At 32.2% G+C, this 24,389-nt stretch overlaps 1 protein-coding gene across 1 annotated transcript in view; it reads left to right on the top strand.

Moving 5' to 3' along the window:
* Positions 1-24,389, top strand: part of LOC123661278 (proto-oncogene c-Fos) — a 63,923-nt gene that overhangs the window by 38,800 nt on the left and 734 nt on the right. Inside the window, exons 2-5 of the mRNA XM_045596264.1 lie at positions 15,656-16,136; positions 17,859-17,948; positions 19,320-19,475; positions 24,036-24,194. Of these exons, the coding sequence (XP_045452220.1) occupies positions 15,873-16,136; positions 17,859-17,948; positions 19,320-19,475; positions 24,036-24,194 (669 nt within the window). The 5' untranslated portion in view covers positions 15,656-15,872. The remainder of the gene's footprint in view (positions 1-15,655; positions 16,137-17,858; positions 17,949-19,319; positions 19,476-24,035; positions 24,195-24,389) is intronic.

A 24,389-nucleotide genomic window follows, 5' to 3' on the forward strand; every position in this document is an offset into this window, starting at 1 on the left:
GTAAGCAAAGTTAAATGATTTTTAATTTAACATGTCGACGCACAGATTGGAAACTACCATTTAGCTTTACTTTGTGTGCCTTCCGTTTCATGCTATGATGTTAGTGAGGCTCATAGAGCTTACTATCTATTGCTTACTTGGTATGCCTAATATCCTTACGACATACTCGTATCTGCAAATATATGTATTTAAAATTAATGCAGTTTACTTCTTTCAAAACAGAGTTACGATTACTTATCTTTTTAGAATATCTTCTTCAGGATAATAGATCCCTTGTAAACATAACATGGACAATTTTTGACGGTAGCCGTGCAGATGATGCTTACTAATTTTTGAGTTATATAGTACTACAAAACACGAGAATAGAAAAATCATGAAATGTCGAAAAAGTTTTCTTTTGGGAAAAATACTTAAAATGCAACGACAAATACAGGAGTCCTACAAGGACTTACGGCGTGTTAGGTTTTCGAAATACGCGACGTAAATCGAAACGACGTAAGTCGATACATATTTTTGATATGTTTACATATAAAACTCAAGGGTTAGAATCCACACGGACTCAAAATTGAAAAAAAAGCTGCATTTATAACAAAGGATATATATACTTTATTATCAAAAGTAAGTTCTTAAAATAATTATATAATTATGTATTTATGAAGTGTATTTATTTTTGGTATTTGCGTGTACTTAAATAATCAAAATATGTAATGAGAAATATAATAAATTAAACTTTTGGGTTACAGAAACTATCAATTCTAGATTGCTTCGCTTCTTTCTTCTTGATATATATACAGGTATAATATATACATGTCTTGGTAACACTGATAGGCTGCAGTACTTAAATATTTAATTATAGTACACTTTTGAAAAATAACACTAATATAAAAGAAAAAACAGAAGGAACCGAAAGAACCGGGAATACCCGGGTCCGATAAGATAAAGTACCGAAAATCCCGGTTCTTAAACAGACCGGTTCTAGAAACCCTTATTTAATTTATTTTATGTTAACTTTTTGTTTGTTATTGTAATGTAAACATTGGAACGATTACTGATTCAATTTGTTTGACAAGATATCATAGCGATTTATACTATTTCGATACCTAAACAAAATGTTGATTTAACTAAGAAGAACGTTATTGAAGTTTGAAACACTTATTATTAACAAATTTACTAAAAAAATATTAACAATTGTTGTTCTCCGTGAGCTTACCTTACAAGGTCATATTGCGGCTACAGCTACCATCAACAGTAGAATTAGAAAAGTGATGATTTAATGAGAAATATTAATAAATCTATATTAGCTTAAATAAATCATAGTTATATTTAGGATTTCGTGGTTGTGCTGTTATAAAAAGAAGCAGTAAATTGTAATACATTAAAGAAAAATACTCTATTGCTTACCCATTGTACGAAATCATGACAATATAATTATATTGTTTTAACTTTTAAATCGTAGGTATAAGACTTTTCTTTTCGTGTGTTGATAAAAAACAAATAATCAACATTTATGGCAACAGTAATATCAAATCAAATTATTATTTAGCTATTTTTTGAATCAAATAAAAGTTATTGCATCAATAAAGTTTTTTAAATCACCATCATCAATATTAAAGATTCAAAATACAACCTGACAATGCAAACACTTGATTCAAATGTACACATTACAATATAAACTCAATTTCATATTACGCCATAAACGTTTTATCACTTGTTTCTTAAGTATGTTTATTTATGAAATTATATAAATACTTACCAATCTACGTTTAAGGATAATCGCATCCATATCAATGGTTCGGATCGACAATGACAAATGTTATATAGCGCACCTAAAATTACACATACATAAAACTAAATTAAATAACCTTGTCGCAGCTCACGACCACATGATGACTTTTGTTGTTTACGTGAATAACTAAACATGTGTTGCTCTGAGCTAAGCAATCACTGACATGTTATTGTATTTTTTTATCTATGATCTACGTAATAAGAGCTATAGGCTAATGTAAAGGACAATAGGCATAGTAATTAGTACAATGCTTTGTAAGTCCAGGTATTATCAATTTATTGGCTTCCTGTCATAAAATGTTCAAGGTCTCAACAAAATTGCAAATCCATAGTTGCAGTTTTTCCGCCTATATATTACGTGGGTTGGGTTTTATATGCTCAAATGTATTACTTAAGTAATGTTCTCTTTATCTCTTTGCTTGTAAAACTTAAAAAAGATACCAAGCTTTTACAAAAAGATGTAGATAATTCAAATCGATTTTTTTTAAAATAGGTATATGTATGGTTATTTATTAACGATTAATGTATTTTTCCTTGACTTGTTATGTAATCACAAAATAAATTGTATTATAAATTACTTATTTACTCTTTTTAGTTCACATAAATGTATTAAAGTTACGTATAGAAAAAAAATTAAGCAAATATTCAAATATACTTTTAATTTTTTTTTCTTAAGCAGTGTTATTTTTTTTTCATTTTAAATATTATTCAGTAAATTTAAATTGTGTTTTTTACTCATATACTTGCGCATACGATAGTATAAACATTACATATTTTTTTTAAAAATCTGAATGATTGTTTAGTCAAAAAATATTCGTAGTGACACAACGTTTACAAGCGAGATTATGAATATAATTCTTAAATATATATATTATCTTTTTTAACCGTGCTTGTAAGCGTGAGAACCAATATAGTATGCACTGTAAAGATAAATAAAATCTCTTAATAAGGTAATAAAATTCGATAAAAAACTTTATTTACGTTTGTGACAGATCTCCGTTTCGTTCATTCGAATTACTAAAAAGCTTATTGAAGTGGAACGTGTCGATTATGATAATTGTATAGCTTTCAATTCGTTAAATACCTATAGGTATATACGAATGATACAAAACGTCAATCGTGACTGCGCCAAGACTGGGTATTATGAATAATAGTTTATAGCATTCATTTAATGAAGGTTGTAATATAAATAATTATACCGGAGAATTAGCTATATATTTATATAAAAAATAAATGAAAAATATTAAAAAGCAATTGATATTATTATACATTATTTATTTTACTGCACAATAATCAAGTCATCAGTATAATTGTAACTTTAGATAAATTAGTTAGTTGTTTCCTATTTATGAACAATAAATTAAAGTTTAATGAAAATGTAGGTACAATTTTTGCAACATAAATTATTTTCACATATCACCAAAAACTTCTCTAAAAACCATCTATTATCTCTATTTAATCGAAATAGTGTATAATATCTGTAATAATCTAAATAAATAATACAAATCATACATATTTTACGACCATTTAATTATATTATATTGATGTCATTTTCTAGTTAAACTTAATAGATATATTTTATAGCTAGGAAGAGACGCCGCGACAGCCTACATGCTAATACTATAATTCTATCCTTTTATAAAAAAGTAAAAAAATAATTATTATATATCTATGGGTTTCGATCGCGTCATATCCATAAAAAAAAACCTTTTTTAGGTTTTTAAAGTATGTATATAAATAATATATAAAAATTGTGTATAATAAAGAAGTTTGTTTCCAAAAGTATACACATGTTGCGCTAATCACAAATGTAGTTAGGTATATTTATATAATTAAAACTTGAAACATAAAAACACAACATCTGTGTACGATCAATATAGTAATTGTTGCCTATGTAGTATTTGTTATATTATAATAGTTGGTACCCGCGACTTCGTCTGCGCAGAATTAGTAAGTACTTCGAGTAGCTTATTATCTTTTCAATATCTATCCTTATACCAAAATTTATCAAAATTGGTTCTGCGACATAAAAATCAATTTGTACCAAATGTTTATTAGAAATATATTATCAATTTTTATTGTATTTATGGTTTATTGTTTTTGCGATAATGGCTTACTCATAAAAGATAGATATATATGCTATCGCGGACTTTTTTGTGGGACTAATTAATTCATTTCTGTTATACATTATATACATGTAAACTCTACAGTTTTTGCAGCGCACGCCAGAATAGCTCGCAGATAGCCGATGTTTTTCCGACTTACTTGACAATTGACAATTATCGTTATATTTTGGACAATTCACATATTATCTTAAAAATTATAGCCTATAAGTTATTCTAATGTATAAGATTAAAAACTTTAATAAGTATTGTATTTGTAACCTTTCATTAAAATCCATTCAGTAGTTTTTGCGTGAAAGAGGAACAAGCATCCATACATCCATACGTACAAACTTTCGCGTTTATAATATTAGTAGGATTTAATATGTGGGTGTCAATATTCAATGCAAATTTTTTTCGTCTACACTTGACAGACGCGAAAAACGAGTGAACAATGCGTTGCCAAACTTCTTTTGTTCCTTTTACGCGATGTATAAGTGAATACATAAAAACCGGCGCTGAATTATACGGCAGACGATTAGATTAAAAAATCAGAAGTGCCATTAAAAAAAACGAATAATATTTCTTGATAATAATATAATATGAAAATTAAATGTATGAAAGAATTGGCCAATTAGTCATAAATTCGTCCATTGTAGGTACTGCACAATCTTTAGCTATTTTAAAATTTTGTTTAATAAATAATATTTTGCATAAAATTCGTTCCAGAACAATAACTACTATTCAAAACAATAAAACCGATAAACAAAAGTAGGATATAAAATACATGTTGTATTATGTATTTATTGTACAACTTTATAAGTACCAAGTGTAAAACAGGACAAGGCGAGGTATTAAAAACATGAAGTGGATTAATGTTTTTTATGATACATTAAAATAAATTATGTCTGCTTTCCCTAACATGTAGGACTACTTAAATTATTTGAGCACGAAAGTTGAAGCGCAGGTATGAACATATAGACTTTATATTATTAGTATTTGTGTTTGGAAATATTATTGAAATTTATTCTTTAATGTTTACTTTCTTATTTAAATTATATTTAGTTTTACTTTCTTATACTATTAAAATTACTTATTTATTTCTTATACTATTAAATACCATGACATAACTAAACCTAATCTATTGATTAATCTAGATATTATAGGTACATAAGTAGGTGGAATAAAAGACCCAAGTTTTAGTAGCGTCACAAAAATGTATTATTTTTAAGACTTTCATGAAACAGGATTTTGACTGTATTTTTTACATCGTGTTATAATTTTTGAATATCATATCAAAAATTGACCGCTCCAGCGGGGTTCGAACCCGCGTCTCCGACGTACCGTGTCGGCGCTCTAGCCAATTAAGCTATGGAACGATACACCCGCTCGAGTTATAATTATTTGAAAATCCATCCTTAGTATTTTTCGCGACTACGAAATATCTTTTATGTACAACGACCACGTAAATTAGTAAAATTACATACATATTCGTCAAAATATTCTAAGAGAAAATCCGACGTTTATACTCTCTACATAAGTTTATTCTATGGTCTGTCGTTGTTGTGTGTGTGTGTCGGCTTACTCCGGCACACCCACCGACGCCGAAATTGCGGCCGATAGTTTTTGCCCGCAGCCGAGTGTCAAGGACATACTTCTGTTGCTACGTTCAAGCCATGTTCAACCTCAAGTTAAATATATCATTTAGTTTAACTTATACACGAGGAAAAAGTTATGAATTATAAATATCGTTTCTTTTCGTACTTATGGTGAAGGAATGATATAATCTATGTTATAATACAGAAGAGTATGGACTCTACATTAACAGTTTACACCATCGCACAAATATTCATTATGCTAAATTATGTCAATATTATTAATAATGTTAAAATGTAATTTAGACATTTCGAAACGCTTATAATTATTTGAAATTGAATTCTTTTTATTACGAACGTATTATTAGATTTTTGTAGTTATAATGATTAATTTTCTTTTTAATTATTTCAATTAATCCAAAACATTTTAATATATTAAAAAAATAATCTATATATTAATATGTGAAGCAAATCTTTGTATCTCTTTTTACGAATATTGCGCGGACGGAGGAATATTTCGCACACTTATAGTTTATACAGAGAAGGAGCGCAGAATGCTGAATGAATATAATATGTTCTTAAATATTATATTAAGCAATATATTACAAACACTGTATATCATTTATTTGACACACACATTCATATATACTTTTTTTTCAATGTTCAGACTTTTAATTTAAATGAATTATGGTCGAATTTCGACCACTAGTTTAACATATTTACTTCAGTGTGAATGACAGATATACAAATACAAATCCTTGTTGGATAAACGAATAGAATTTGAACACCTTTCATTTGTTTTGTGTGAAAAAATATGTAATTTTTTATTATGTAGGTATGAAACCGAGTTAACTAGCTCTTCGTCAATGATTCCAAATCGTAAAACTCTAAAAACGGAAGGTAGATCCAGTTTAATGGATGTCATTGACCCTAATGAGTTATGATAATAAACAATATAAACAATCCGACGACAACATCAAATGATGACAGTCACAGACTGTATAGCGAAAAATGTTGAAATAAGTGAATTGACATCATAAATATAATAAATTTTAAACTTATTATATGACTCTAGTAATTATCATTTCTAATACAAGTACAATTTTATGCTTCTGTTTTAATGAAACACTTTTTATCTGTAAATGCTAAATCGCTAATTCAAAGACTTCTTTGATACCTCTCTGTATATTTGCAACGTTTCGTAGTTAAAAAATTTTTTTGGTATGTTATATAATTCACACTAAATATGATAAATTTAATACTTTAATAAATATACGTACATACATACTTTCATTCGTATAATTTTTATAGATAGCCTCGCCCACCTGACATACGAATGAGATACATTTAATATTCGGCTATCTGACTTGATGAAAGAGTTTTTTTTTTATTTTACAAACCAATTCAAGTTGTGCCTCGAGCGATAATAGTTGCCTATATAGAAATTAGTAATACGTTATGACAGGTCATTATAATTGATTTTAACTTTTTTTTTGCGAAATATTTTGTTTGATATTTATTTTGATTATCTTTTTATTTTGATTCATATTTTTATGTTATCGTAGATCTATATAAATAGAATATACTTTATTACACACCATTCAGAAAAGATTTGCATGAAACGGTTATTTACACATAGAGTTAGAAATGGACATATTCGGTCATATCGCTTAGTAGCGATCTCTCCCAGGCATTATTTTTATTAGTGAAAGAATTGTTAAAATCGGTGCATTAAATCGTTTTTGAGTTTATCCATTAACTACACGTTACAGACGCTATGACCGCAGGACGAATCAGTATCGGGAACCTCAATGTGATAATCGCGGTAAATTCACAAACATAAATACTTATATATTATACATATATTATAATAACGAAACCTTTGTATATTAATATTAGTCAAGATTAGAACGTTAAGTCAGGAACTGGTAATTATTCTACACTAAATCGTGAAGTAGTTAATTTTATCTACAATCAATTAAAAACCATGCATAAAGGTTTAATTTTTGAAATAAGAATATAAGTGCAGTTTAGGAATTTGATAACTTTAAATATTACCAATAATTTCATATCTATAAATGTCAATAGATAAAAACAGGAAAAAGGTAAATCAAAGATTCAAATTTCCTTATAATCTTAAAATCAAATATTAACAAAAGTCTTCAAAATAAGGCTTCAAAATAACCTTTAAATCTTCATTTTAAAAATATACCTATTCTTTATCGCTTAATTATTTAACTACTTTACTATATACCTAGTTGTAATAAAGTTATAATGTAAAGTATAAACGATTCGGAATATAATCGTAAATTCTGCGAATAAGATTAGCAATAACTACAACAGTCCACTTTTAAAAACGTGCCAATACATGTGTACCAAACTATTTATTACAATACATTATGTTCATTAGTTTTATTTATAGGTATTTTATCGTTTAGATATTTTTTTTTTTTGGAATAAAGGTACATTTGCAATTTTGTTCTCCATATCGCCACAAAAGCAATGACAGTCTCTGTATCAGGTAGGTCGTGTTCAGTTGACAGATTTATAAATGATATGATCTCGTTATGTTTAAGGTTAGGCCTAAAATAAGCAATAAATCTTGCAACATTAGTCACTTGTGTAATACAAAGCTCATGTACAATTTAAAGTATATATATATGAAATCCAACAGTCAATGTATAATATTTGTTCATCGACTGAAAAGTGTTATTGACTCTACAAAAAATACTCTACATAAAAGGGGCACTCATCCTTCGATTGAATTATATTCTTATCTCTTGTATTTATTTATGATAAAAGTTAGAAAAAAAATGCTTTATAATGTTTTGTGTATATTCGACTGATGTGTGTATTTTTCTGCATTTTTAACGGACTTCTTTTGCGAACGGCAGGATGGGGAAAGTGTGTGGGGGGGTATATATAGGGTCCTCGGCAGAACCTCCAGGAGAGACGAGGATCCACCGCTGGTGGTTAACGGCATGGGGCTTGATGCCAGGGGCTCGGCCCGACTCCTAGCCGAGACCTTCTATCCGGAGGACTCCGAAGAGGATGACTCCGAGGAGCACCGCCGGGTGAGGGTTTTGGCCGGGCGGGCCGACGTCGATACTTCTTCGGGTCAAAGCGACCCTCCCTTCACTCATCTCGAGTTGAAGCTGGCCAGTCGGTCCTTTAACCCGAAGAAGGCCCCAGGTGCGGACGGTTTTACCGCCGATATATGTCTGCACGCGATTGCACTGGACCCGGACCTCTTCTTGTATCTCTTCAACAGGTGCCTCGAGATCCAATATTTTCCTAGGCCCTGGAAGGAGGCCACGGTGATCTTTCTCCGCAAGCCGGGGAAGACTACCTACACGACACCCAAGTCGTACCGTCCGATCGGGCTCCTTCCGGTGCTTGGGAAGATATTGGAGAAAATGCTTGTCGCCAGGCTGCAGCACCATCTGGTGCCCAGGTTAAGTACTCGCCAATTTGGTTTCATGCCCCAGCGAAGCACCGAGGACGCCCTCTATACCCTAGTGAACCATGTAAGGTACAACCTAGGAAGGAAAAAGATCGTTGTTCTGGTTTCCCTGGATATAGAGGGCGCCTTCGACAACGCTTGGTGGCCAAAAATAAAGATTAGACTGGCTGAGGAAAAATGCCCCGGAAACATCCGAGGGCTCTTGGGCAGCTACCTGTTCAAGTGTCTGGTAGACCAGGAACAGTTCAACGCCAATAGCGACAATGATTATAACATCTTTACAGACGGCAGCAAGATTGAGGGCAAGGTGGGGGCGGCGTTATCCGTATGGAACGGCGCTGCCGAAGCCACAACCCTCAAGCTTGGATTGCCGTCCTATTGCACGGTCTACCAGGCCGAACTCCTGGCGATATGCCGGGCGGCGCGGATGGCCGCCGACGACTTGGCCGGATCAGTTGGAATATATTCCGACTCCTCGTCGGCACTACTCACCTTAAAAAATCCAAAAGCCCTCCATCCCCTGGCCGTTGAGGCGCGGGGACATCTGCAGAGGGCTTTGCTCCAAGGCAAACGTGTCAGTTTGCACTGGATCAAAGCCCACGCAGGACTAGAGGGGAATGAGCGTGCCGACCATCTGGCCAAGGAGGCTGCGCTGGAGCTTAAACGCGCTTTCGATTACGACAGTTGCCCGGTTTCATTCATCAAGCGGAGCATTCGTATGCAATCGCTTGATGAATGGAACCGGCGGTATCGTGACGGGGAAACGGCTGGCGTTACCAAGGTGTTTTTCCCTGACGCGATAGCCGCATACAAGATCACGAGCAAAATAAAGGTGGACGGGTTCGTCACCCAGGCGTTGACGGGGCATGGCGGGTTCTCCGAATACTTGCATCGCTTCAAGTGTAAGGAGAGTCCGTCGTGCGTCTGCGACCCTGGGTGTCCCGAATCTGTCTTCCACGTCCTCCTGGAGTGCCCAACTTTTGCCTATGAGAGGCTGCGTTTCCAATGCCAAACTGGCGTAGCACTGAAAAAAGAAACGCTAAGTGAAATTATTAAAAACGGAAAAGTCAGACCACTGTTCCTGCAGTATTGCAGTAAAATAGTCATAGATGTAAATAATAGAAATAGACACTAAGAAATTATGTTAACTTAATATAGTGGTATATTTAGAGTAACATAAGCAATTAATGTATATAAGTAGGAACAGTAATAAGGCAAGATATCTTTAATGTAAAAATAGTTAGAATTTTGCATGAAGATAGTTAAAAATTGTAAGATATTAATAAGTATATTCATAATTGAAAGGTTAGCTAGAATAAGTGCCTCCATAGGTTGAAGTTACGAATTAGCGAAGTAACTGTGAATCTTACGTTATAAAATAGAAACAAGAATTGTTGTAATTGCAAGTTATGTATATAAAAGATAAAAATAAGATAAAAAGTGTAAATAAAAATATTATGCTCAAACCCCAATCATTTTCCCGTGTTAAAAAAAAAAAAAAAAAAATAAGAAACAAAATTAGAAATTAGGACTAGCGTAGATGGGAACCCACCCAGTGTGTGAATGTGGAAGAATGAAAGAAAGAAAATTAGTATGCAGGATGAAAGTGCGAGAAGAATAAATGCGAGAACTGGTATGAACGAGTAGCTTAAGTAAGGACTCCGATCCCCATGTCGGAGGTGTATAAATCAAAAAAAAAAAAAAAAAAAAAAACGGACTTCAAAAAAAGGAGGAGCTTTCTTAATTCGACCTTACTATACCCTACCTACCTTATATATACCTACTTATATATATTTTTTAATGTATTCGCGGATAATTTCGTCAGTTATGAACCGATTTTGATGATTTTTTTTTTGTTAGAAAGGAGATAACCCAAATGTGGTACCGTGATAAGACAACTAGGATCTGATGATGGTATCCCAGAGAAATCGAGGGGAACTTTCGAAAACCGTTTTGGTGACTAGTGCGTTTGTTAATTTTTTTCATCCACTTAAGTTTTATTACTTACCGATGTAATTGATGTCGGTTTTTTTCCTTTGCTAGCAAACAATTAATATTAGTAGATTATTAACCAAGGGGATAAAGCAGTGTCTTCTGTTGCGGGTGACGATTTAAATCGCGAGCGTAACGAAGGACTCGAAGCTTACTCCCGAACGTAGCGAGGGTGTTAAAAAACTAAATCACGAGCAAAGCGAGGAATTAAAGACGAGTCCTGAGTGTAGCGAGGGATTTATGTTCACCCAAGACTAAGACAGCTTTATCACCGAAGAAAATACTCTACTTTTCGTACCATTTGCGAAAAAAATAACACAATAATAATATGAGATAAACATTTATTAAAAATAATGACAATTAAAAGTAAAAGTTAACATTCGAAACATTGGTCCAATTATTGCTAGAGAGATACATTTTTGTTTGGTACATTTATTGTTGATGAGTTGATTTGAGTATTTCTTAATAATCATAAGTACATAATAAATGCGTATTCCATTTTCAAAAAGATGTATAATGCTTTATATAAAAACTCAATGGTGTAAACACTGATGTAGTTCAGTATAAATTTCGGTAAGTATTCCAAATTTAAATCACATTCTCCCCCTAGAAGATGAATGAAATTCAGTACAATTTTCTTTCCCTGTTTTTAACAGATTAAAAATGACTATTGTTACGAGTATGTTCGCTTTTTGTGGCATAGAATGTCACTTTTTTGAGCAAGTGGTACGAAAAAAATATTTTCAATTTCATACAAAATTAATGAGAACAATACGTATTAAGCCACGAGGAATATTTCTAGTCTTGTAGTTGTTATAATACTATAACTAATTTCAACAAATATGAGTATTAATTTCGTGCTTTAAAATATATTCAAAGAACAAATATAACGACTGTGCTAATTGTAGAAAAAAAATACGGTAAAACTTAATTATCTGTCTTTTCTCAACATAAATTTAAAGTTTTCAATAAAAAAAATAAAAATAAAAAAATAAAAAAAATAGATAAAGCTTATTATTCGGTGCAGGATTACATAGTTGATAAAGATGTGTGGACTTAGTGACGCTGTATTTTATGCAACATGTTACTAATTTTGTACTAAAACACAGTATATATATATATATATATATATATATATATATATATATATATATATATATATATATATATTATTTTTCAAAAGAGTAACTGCGGAGTTTCTTGCCGACTTTTCTCTGTAGAATCTACATTCCGAATCGGTGGTAGTTTTACTTTTACGAAAATAATAATTTATTTTTAAAGTTTTAATTTGTAAAATGACGATTCGAAAGTGTTCTTGGGGCCTATTCGAATAAAGCTGTTTTTGATTTTAATTTTGATTTGATAATTTGTAAGATGTAAGAAAATGCGACGACTAAAATAATTATTATCGTAAGTACATAAACAAATTACAGTGTTTTAATTAGTAATAAAATTCAATGATTTAAAGAACACACAGTCTCTTTTTACATGATATAGAAGTATATAAGATACCCATAGGTAATAAGTAGGTACCTATGTAAGTTTAATAAGTAATAAAAACGATTAAGTGTTATTTGGTACATGCGTATAACGTTACTAAATACCTTTATAATCTGTGTAATTGACTTGTGTACAAAATGTTGTATACATAATGCTCTCGCGTCAAAATACGTACATAGGTATATGATGCTTACCCTCCGCTTCAAGCGCTTCGACAAATACGCTAGTCCAAAATTTCCTCCAACGTATTTGGATTTCCTTAAAAAGTTTTATCTTCAACGTTATTATAATAATATATTCTTGATTCAAAATTTATTAAAATGCATTTAAAAGTATTTAGTTAGTTTTATAATATTCTAAAACCGTGGCTATTATCATTTTAGATATAATAGGATACTTTTAATACGTGTTATTATGAGGTATTCATATGCGCGGTCGTGTAATCGTACTAAGTCGACCTTCATATACCTATTAAGCTATATTCATTCATCACTTTATGACCACTTATTATTTTATGCTTCAAAAGCTTCAGCGTTTTTTAATTTAGCGTTATAAGTATAAAACATATGAAGACATATATTTTACACACATGTATATGCTTGTACAAATTAGTATATTAATATTTTATAACTTATTAATCTTTCTATTAATAATGTTAATAACGGTTAAAAAGTTATAAAATAAGTACTTCATATTTAGAACCGCATTCATTATTAAGTGTTCTCTTAAACAGTAATAAAAGTAATGCAATTAAGTTGACAAACACAGTTTATATATTAAACTGTCGGTAGAGTTGGTGAACGGGTGCGGCGTAAAGTAGGTTACCTATTTCTCGTAGCGCCACGAGGATAGGGACACCATTACTAAAGCCGAGAAAGCCGGACAAAGCTTTTAAAAGCTCCGGAAATTTTAGAGCAATTGCGTTTCTTTTTCTAAAATATTTATTTTAAAATGTTATTATATTTTACAGTACTTTAAAATGTATTTTATTACTATTGTATAATTTTAGTTTATTGCATACTAGCTGCATCGTGCGGTTTGACCCACGTTATTTACGATCGCGGGAGTGTCGACTTTTCGAGATAAAAGTAATCTATGTATTATTGTAGATCTCCAACTATCTACTTACAAAGTTTCACTAAAATCGGTCCAGTAGTTTTTGCGTTAAAGAGTAAACATACATACATACATCTAATATTGAAAATTTCATATTTATAATATTAGTAGGATATTTTATGCTATTAAGTATCTATCCCTCCCCTATCAGATACTCTTTGGAGTATAATAAAAAGGTAGGACAATTCCGGGAATTGCTGGTTGAATGGCAGACCTACATGAAGACAAAGACCCGATTCCACTTTAGTTTTAATGTTTACGACCTTTTAGAAGCAAACTAAGCGACCCCTTTCATTCATACTCTGGTTTATGATTAAATTTTGTCTGCAAGTTAAAATATACTTATTATGAATATTTAAACAAAAAAGTCGATTTTTTTTTACCGTTATATCAAATAAATTTGAGTTTAAATGTTATAATACTCAAAAGTAAAAAAGTATAATAAGGATAAATATATTTGTCAAGACTTAATACAAGCCCACGCGATATCGGCCGGATACATTTATTTTTCATTTCCCTTTTTTGGGGTACGGACGTCCTACTGACTGGTATTTGCATATTATATGTTAGCGTCGGCCCACGCGTCACAAACAACTGTTATTATGTAGGATTAAAAAATCTCTATCATTTTAAAATATCTTTTAAGGAATTACAATTATTAGAGTATTTAGCTTTCTATAATTATTTATACGTATATTTATAGTGCCAATTGCTAACACATGGTATGTAAGAAGATGTTTCCTTAAAGCACTAAGCGGCAAGTTGATATTTATTGATGTGAATTTCAAAATAGAGTAGAATATCCTCCTTTTTTAGAAGTCTATAATCTAACTAAATGTAAATTGTATTGTATTTAATTATATTGTATATTGTACACTTGTATAACGATATGGTCGCTTCAGCCTATAATATGGCACACACTGGGCACAGGTCTCCTTCCCCATGCAGGAGGTGGATCAAAGCTTAATCCACCACGTTGTTCTAATGCTGGTTGGTGGATATAGTCCCCACTACGAGCAACGATCGCTATCAGGTGTACATGATAACAACCGGCACTGACGACTTGACGTGCTCTCCGAGGTACGGTGGGGAGAACCACAAGGATTTCACAAACACCCAGACCACGGCAAACATATGTACGGGCAATAAAAATGTTTGTCATGTGATATGATATGATACTTTTGTATAATTTAATTTGTGACATCAAACGTATACACAATAATCAACTTGAATAATATACCTATTATACGATACTTTTACACAATACATTTATTATAGAATCATAAATCAATGTGAGATAAAACAGATACGGGGAGTGGCAGTCCAAAATACCTATAAGCGGTTTGAACCTTGAAGACGACAATCTATTAAGCGTCGTCCAACCATATTACTGTCGGTGAGGAATTTTACTTACATATTATGAGAGGAATGAGCAAACTCGTACGCAACTAGGTTACCAAGAGTCAGGATTTTATTGTATTTACGTGACAGATATGACTATAGATATCTGCATACGTTGCTATAAACGCTGTGTCAAGGTGCCCTACAGCTTTCGAGTCGCAGCTATATAGGGAATGAGCGCATTTAGCTCCTGTTTTAATCGTATTCTCGAATCGTGTTTTCGGTCACGGCGTGTCCTAGATGTTCGCCGAGCACCCCAATTTCCACACAATGTTGTCTATGCTAACAAGTATGTCGTGGCGTCTGCTAATGGCTTAATGCATGCATGTCCTTGTCGCGGTAATCCGCACGATACCGCGCCCGTTCGAACAATGGGCAAGACGACATGTTACACGGAAGAGCGTTAAAATGCGTCGTAAAAAGCGCTAGTTTTAATTTTATAGCGCGCGTTCAATTGGTGCCTGTAAAAAATTGTTTTATTGAAGTCACATCCTGGATACGAGGTCGAGATGCTCGGATAGCTCTAATTAAAAACTTGTTGCGAGATCTTTCGAAATCGGGGCCCCGCCGAATTGCGAAACCCAGACTTGCCCTTTGCGAGACTTTTATTACGCATTAACTGTTTTATTTGAGGATAAACAATCGTCCAATTTATGGCTAAGCAAAACTTTATACTTACATAAACTTTTCTTTATTTACAGATCGCGTAACTTTGTTACCAACGTTACCTCCCCGTGAAGACTTCTAATCGGACTCGAGTGCCATCGGGAACCAGCTTACCACAATCAGTGATATTTAGCATTAGGACATAGTGATAGTGCGTAATCGTGATATAGACTTAGTGTTAATTCGTTGACCGATAGTTTTAGTGTGAAACGTAACCAAAAAGAAGCGAAACTGGCTCCTTACAAGGATATAATGAATTCGTCGAGCATAAGCTCAGCTGTGCCGACGATTAAATGTGAGGACACTTCCCCGTCGCCTACGGCTGCAGTGGGCACGGACGGAGAGTCGGGAGCGTATTTGAGCGTGAACGTCAACCTCAGCGCGACCATGATGAACTTTCTCGCGGCAGAGGGCGGCGGGACCACGACGCTGCGGACACCTGAGATTGTTAACGATGTCATCACCATGACAAATCCTCTAGACCAGTACCATTACGACAAAAGTTCTAGTTTAAAGGTAAACAATCTTAAATGTGTATAGTCACATATTTCTTACACACGCCTCTTTAATAAGTATTACGTATTATGTATTACGTATCGATATATGTTATTCCAGATATAATAATCGTTCTCAAGCGAATTACTACAACTTATATAATAAATCACTTTTAGCGACCTTGAAATATTGCTTGCTTAACCTACACCATTGTCAAACATTAGAATAGAGCAATTAAGATAAAGTGCTCGATTGGAACTACTCGGTAAATATTCAGTCTACTACAATATCGACAATTTTTATAACGACTAATAAATTAATATTTAACCTTGCGCTTTCAAATTGCAAATTGATCAAAATTCAAAAGAGGTCCTGGCAATGTTTAGATCCGTTGCACGCGAAATGCTCGTTCGAATGCAAAATAAGCTATTGAATACTTGCCAAGCATTAGCTGCCACGTAACGCTATGCGACCATTAGCCGTCATTACAAGCATTGGATAATTCTAAGCGCCATGCAATTTAAGTTTATACGAGAATATCAACAACAATAAAACAACTAGACTAACGGACGCCACCAACTTCTTCATTGTCTTGCATTTTGTTTATTCTAAGTAATCACATCGATAAATCATTAGGTATTAACGTTTCACTCTATAAATGAGTGTCATTAGCATACTATATTACATACTTGGGAATGTAGAGCGTGAAATGATCACGAACAAAGGGTTAATCTGTTGTGACCCATCTTATTGTAATCGTTACATATTCTCTCACATAAACACATCCGCTCTGTTACATAATGTTTAAGGGAAGTTAGCGTGTATTATGTGCGGACAATATTTTATTTGGTTGTCATATCTATCCAATTTAATAACACACTTTTAATTAAAAGTGTAGCTCATTACTCAGTTCTGTTATTTGCGTGACCTGACACTAAAATGTCTGAAATAACATTTTGTTGTTTAGTTATTGTTACATTCACATATTTTGTATTATTGAATAATATTTAACTGTAATTATAAGTTTTCTTCATCGCACAGTATAAAATAAACCTAAAATAAATTAAGCAATTGAAAATTCCGCTAATTCTCGTTTGAATCTGATAATCGTCTTCAATCCAGGTTTTCTATACAGAAGGCTAAGTTGTCCTGCCCAAAATAGATGCTTAGTAACACACAGGCATGATACCAATAGTTTTATAATAGTTATACAAACAGTTAATTAAATATACGTATAAATTTAAGTCTATTATTTATTATTTTAACAAAACCTGTTAAAAGTCATATCGGCATACATTTTACCAAACCGTATTAAAAGGCACTTTAATAAACATGTCGTCCGTCAAGAACATACATAGTCCATTTAACAAGCGGCTAGTGACATTGAAAATATTACACTAATTCCAGCACAACAATATAACAAAGTAATACAAGAAACCAACTAAAAACACGGTATTCAATTTGATTTAAAACAAGAGCGTATTTATAAAAATTTACACAACAGCCCTGGAAATATCTACTTTTTAATATACTAATATCGATTAACAATTGGCTAAATTATCACCTAATACAAAACTATAAAAACGTTCAATGTTTGGCTACAATTAAACCTATATTAGAAATAGTATGGTAAAAATCCCTTTTTTTTTAAAGGCGGGTCATTATGTTCATACATTTATACGAATACTTGTAATTTATTAGTATTTTCGTCAATTAATTATCTTATTCATCTCTATTTCACAGAACGGGATCTGTCAAGACTCCAACTCCTCTATGTCTAACAGTTCTTCTGCAACATCGCCAGCTTCAGGCACTCCACCTAGCATACAAAAGGTAATTAAAAGATATCAAACTTTCATAGGTTTAAAATATTAATTCTTTTTCTTTTACTAAAGTGAATAAAACAAATCTTAGGAAATGAAATTTTCAAACACACACAACAAGTCTTCATACGTAATTGAGATTTCGATAAAGTAAAGAATATCATAATTTTAAAGCTGTCATTTTACAAAAAAGTAACTTTACCTATATCATTCCAGCCGATACATTAGTAATTGTGCTCAAAATTTATTCCCTAAGAATTGATATGCGTTTGTGTACCTAATGAACAAAAACATTTAACCTGTTCCGTTTTAGTAAGCTTTATTTATTGAATCGGGGATAGAAAAATAAAATCGATATTACAAAACTTTTGGTATAATTAGTTACGTGCATAATAAGTTATGTATAAGAACATAACTTCTTATTGTAAGTATGTATATAAGTTTTAAAATATTAACGTGCAACCTCCGTCACAACCTCATGATAATTTTTACACTTAATTATACTTTTTACTATTATAATCGTGCAAAATTTCCATAAATGTAGTTGATTGAATACTCGATGTTTCTTTTTGTTTAGAACTTAAACAATGGACGGACGTTTTTAATGTGAGAAAAATGAAGACTTCTAACTATTACAATAATAAATACTACTGTTGCATTTGTCCACATTACCGTGGTATGTTATAAAGACTACGCGAGAACATACATGATTGTTATTATTACGCTATAACCTTGGTTGGTACCATCATTTGATCAAGGTTTTATTATTAAAAATAAATTATCTACAAGACGTTTTAGTGATTTATTTTTAATATCATGATTATAAACAATCGGCACGATTTTTATACATTTTATTAATCAAATTGTATAAATCGTAATTCGTTATTTGTTGAATTTTAAATAAACATGAAGTCATAAGCGTGATTAGTCATAAGAGTATTTAAATTATTAAAATTATGTAACATGTTATTAATAACATTAAACATGTATTCTACTGAAAGAAATTTTATTGTATAACGCTTCAGCCTGTAATATCCCACGACTAGGCCTCTTTCGCCATGTTGGGGAAGGATCAGAGCTTAATCCACCACGCTGCTCCAATACGGGTTGGTGGATATATTCCCTACTATGAGTAACGATCGCTATCAGGCGTAAATGATAACAACCGGGACCGACGGCTTTATGTGCTCTCCGAGGCACGGTGGGGAGACCCACAAGTATAAGTATAATATTGGTATAAGAAATATAATTCGGATAAAGTTGTTCTATGATTCTTTCTCTATTTACACTTCTAGTACTGATTTTCAGAAGTGTACTATTATATAATAAGGTTTTTTATACTAAAAAAATAAAATAAAAAGATCATGAAATTTCCTTGCAGACGTGTTCGGAATTAATAAAGGCTGGTTTAAAGTTGTCAATAGAGTCGAAGAGGAAAATGTCAGGCAGCGACACAGATGGAGGATTCAAACGGCTCAAGAAAGAAGAAAGTGATGATGACTACGACAGTAGCCATACGCAGGCACCCAAAAACGAAGTAAGTGTCCATAGCACCCACACCAAAAATAAAGCCATTCTACACAGAAGGTAAGAGGGTATCATAATTAAAAAACGTAATATTATTCAACGCTTTTTTATTAAATACTAGCTGACCCGGCGAACTTCGTATCGCCTAACAGTCGATTCTTTAATTTTTTATTTTTTTAAGTTAATAAGTCAACAATTACATTATGTCAAAAATTAAAAATTATAAAACTCACAAAATTCTTTTAATAGTCACTAAAAAATCACAATGAATTTTTTTTTGAATTTTTCTCTCCGTAAGAACCATCCTCGTACTTCAAGGAATATTTTAAAAAAAAGAATTAGCGAAATCGGTCCAACCGTTCTCGAGTTTTGCGCTTAGCAACACATTCAGCGACTCATTTTTATATTATAGATAACGCCCATTTGCGACAACAGTGTGATATATCAAAAATCGTAGTTTTACAGAAAACCACTTTTTAACTTTTGAATGACCATAACTCTTAAATTATGGTCAGAATAGCTTAACTGTGTATGAAGTGATTAAAGATAAACTATTAATGAATTAAAATATTAATAATAGGAAATAAATTAGCGTCCAAATTAATGACATTATAACGATTGAAAAAAAAAGAGAAAACATATCGCGTTGTTCTAGTAAAAAAATATATTTTGAAGATGGTAAGTTTAGTTGTCACGTTGAAGATGATGTAAAAAATATATTTGTTCATGTTATTTTTAAATAAAACGTTTATCATGAAAATATTTTTTTTATTGTAAGAACAATACTATCAGTTCAGATGATAGATGAGAGGTAATTGTTGGAATAGGCGGACGTTTTGTTTTGCTATTGCAAATTGCACCTGTAAAAATATTTTTGAAGTAGGTAGGTACTTTAGAAGGTATATTATATTTAAAATACTTATGCTCACATTACGTTTTCTTATCCTAAAAACTAAAAATTATTAAAATAAACGTAAGACTCTCAAAACTAACAATTTCGTAAAGTACTAAAAAAACAAAGGAAGAGGAACTATAGGTATATAATATGTATACCTCAGTAGAAGAAATTTTACCTACTAGTCTAATAAATCAGTATAACAGACTAGTTATTACAATCAAATACTAAAATTATTAACGCACACATTAGACACTTAGGACTATTATAGATACTCTCTTTATTGTACACTACAAAGAAATGTTACAAAAAAGGGATACATACGAAGAAAGATGTACAAAGGCGGTCTTATCGCTAAGAGCGATTTCTTCCAGACAACCTTAGGGTATAGGACAGGGCATATAAAATGAGAAGCGGTAGGGAAGTGTACAAATAGTACAATAGATATTTATCAGTTCTATAAAATCATACTTAATTCTTATGGTTTAGGCTTCGCCTTTAGTATAGTCATATAATAAATGATATATATTTAACATTTTTAATCAACGTTAATATAAAAGTATCAATTTTTTTTTTTTTATAGTAGTTCACTTCAGTCTATCGCAGTCCACTGCTGGAACAAGCCTCTGCAAGTTCACGCCAGGCATTATGGCGCGAACATTTTTGACTCGAACTTGTGGAGGCCTATGTCCAGTAATGGACTGCGAAAGGCTGATGTGATGTGATTATGGCGCGAACTCATGTGTTTTGCCCATAGTCACCACGTTGGACAGGCGAGATGGTGACCGCGACGCTGCTGCCCGTCTTTGGCCTGTGTATTTCAAAGCCAGCAGTTAGATGGTTATCCCGACATCGATCGGCTTTATAAGTTCCAAGGTGGTAGTGGAACTTTGTTATCCCATAGTCGCCTCCTTAGACACCTACTCGAAGAGAGTTTTTTGTTAAAAGCGTTCTTAAGTTGTATCTCATTAACAACTTTCTTTTTTACTAACACAGCTTTTTTCATTTGATCCGCGTCAGAAGTACAGTAGTAAATCGCATGGGATAATCTTTTTGCACTCGAACTGCTTTGATTTCAAATGTTTTAATGACCTTTTTGTCTTCACCCGTGTAAATTGTAAAATTCATTTGATTAAGAACAGCCATAAATGATATTTTGTTATTTAAAAGATTTCATTTGATAAGAACAATCATAAATGTCACTTTAACAATTCGTTTACATGCATTGGTTCTGACTTTTTTCTTGCAGCTTTGATCGCCCCATAAATCCTTCGAGGATAAAAATAGGTCTGTTTCTTAGTTCTCTTTTGAAACTCCTCATTGTGTGTGTGCCTCTTAAGAAGAAATTTGTGTGTGGTGGAGTTATTGTTTGGAAGGTTCTTCACAGCATAGAGGTAAATAGCAATCATGAACTTATTTATCTGTGTAAGAAACACCACCTATTGCTCTTTGCCTTTCAGAAATCTTCTTTAAGTACTCGTCAACACAAATGGCAATCTCATTCACACCGCTATGAATTCGATTTAAAATCATAAATTGTCAGGTTTAATACGTTTAATTTTTTAGTTTAGGTTTATAGTAGAAAAGGTAAATTTCTTCTTGGGACACTGACTGCATGTAAATCAAATACATCTACAAAAATATACTTATCTTTCTTCTTCTCAGTTCGCGACATCTTCTTTTCTCCTAGGTTAGTTACATATTGCTCTTTTTGACTATCCCTGCCTTCATCATTACTAATTTTATAGGCTTCGGAAAGTACGCGTGCATCTTTTTTGGGAGTAAAAAAAGAAATATTAAAATTTTGAGTAAATAAGCGATAGAATATTATGTAATTTGCGTATAAAACGTTCTGGGCCTTGCAATATTCAACGTAGTCTCGGTACATATCGGAAATGGGTTTACTTCCATCAATGTAATGTCTCTTGGAATTCACTCTGGATATAATGGGACTCTATTTTTGATATAACTTCGATGAAAGCTTTGACACTAATTTTTATTATTTCGTTAACCTAGTCATGATTATTGTGACATCCAAAATTGTATTTAATCAAAAAAATATTTGTATTTTTATTTTCTTTAGTGCGGTTTTTATGGGTCTATTGTTAACATTTAGAGTACATATTTGAAAAAAGGTTTTACAATTTTTATCTTAACCTCAGATAATGTAAAAAAGAAAGCTTTGTTGTTTTCTCGCTTTAGTGCTCAGTTCGTTCCATCTATGTTATTTATGTACAGTTTGTAAATACATGTTGTTAGAAGTGACTAGGTTTCCACTGAGAAAAACTTCATCCTTGTGTCTTTTTGCTGTTTCATCATCATTCACAGTTTGTAACGAACTGTTAGAAGAGACCAGGAAACTGCTGCCGAGCCAATCGTCGGCTATATTGCGTTGCGCTAATTGTAATATACATTTAGGCCTAGTCCCCATCTGCAAAAATAACTGGATTTAGTATTACTGTTTAGTGTATATAACGTGATAAACAGATATACCATTCAATTTCATTAGCATACATTCTGCAATAACAGAACATCAACAAATGACCTACAACATTTTTCCGATATAAGAAAAATATTCAGCATCTACAACGTTACTATTTAACATGTCCCGGTGGTGCTTTGAGTTTCTTACAAGAATAACGTGACATTAAAAAAATGTCTCGTTAACTATGATTTTTGTTTTACAAGAGCATTGTGACAAGTACGACGTGCCACATTGTCGAAAAAAATAAAAACAGTATAAAATACTTACCTTTATCAGCAATACCGCGGTATCCTCGAATATCACGTTTTTTGTTAAAAAACGAAGAACACCTCACATCAAAGTGCAGGTGGCAACTGAACTGTCACGGTGTCGAAGCAAACTAGATCGCCAAACGAGACAGTGCTATAAAGTTACATTTTGTCTTTTTCTCTCACAGTATTGTTGTTTTTGGAGTAACAAATACCATATTTTTGGAGGTAAAAGAACACAAGATCGCGATTCAGAATTTCTATAAAACAAAAAAACGGATAATTCGAGATGTCACACTATCGTCGCAAATGGGCGATAAGCTGTTAATTAATTCTTGCACAAAGTCTTTTATTCGATCTATTTGTTCATAATATACAAACTTCATACATACCTACTATAAAATCAAACGAGGGTACCAGGAACGGTTCATGAAGATTGCAAATCAAAACTAAACTGGCTTTATAGCAGCTGAAGAGCATTACAATTCAACGGCTTTATTGAAGTTTTATGAGCTTACAAAGAAGGTTGGCATTGCAAATGTGGCTAGGTTCGTGACTTAACTTCCTGATTGAAAGTTGACGACAGGACGATGAGAAATTATTGTCATTGGAAGAGTTTGAAAGCAAGTTGATGCATTCAGGGCATTGTTCTATTGATTGATTTATTTTATTAATAGTTTTGTTCGTTTGCAACTATAAGTAACTGTTTTGTATTCTTAAGAATTGATATTAAATATTTATTTTAATGAAAAATTATTTTAGTTGATTACACCGAAAACTTAATATGGAATTTAAAAGATTATATCTGCAATATAAATTATCTTTTAAGTAGTCATTTTATCTTATTTTAAAGAAGATGCTTGGATTTTGTTTAGGGATTAAGGAGTAGGTAACCTACACAAATCATTTTATAGAATCAATATAATATTAACCTGGTTACAGTTAACTCCCGAAGACGAAGAACGCAGACGTCGCAGAAGGGAAAGGAATAAAATAGCAGCTACGAAATGCAGAATGAAGAAAAGGGAAAGAACTGTCAACTTGGTGAATGAAAGTGAAGTCCTCGAGAACCAGAATATTGACCTTAAAGCACAACTTAAGGTAACTTTTCGAGAATTTTATCTATCTCAAGCGAATGTGAGGTTATCCCATTTATTACCGTTCCGTTATTATTTCCGATTGGTAGCAACATACGAGTAATGAGAAAAAATCAATAAATAATGACTTTAAAATTCTTAATTTGTACATCAACAAAAAATACTTAAGTGGTATCTAATATATATTGAATTTTGTATT

This window comes from Melitaea cinxia, chromosome 16, assembly GCF_905220565.1.
Source record: "Melitaea cinxia chromosome 16, ilMelCinx1.1, whole genome shotgun sequence".
Lineage (NCBI taxonomy): Eukaryota > Metazoa > Arthropoda > Insecta > Lepidoptera > Nymphalidae > Melitaea > Melitaea cinxia.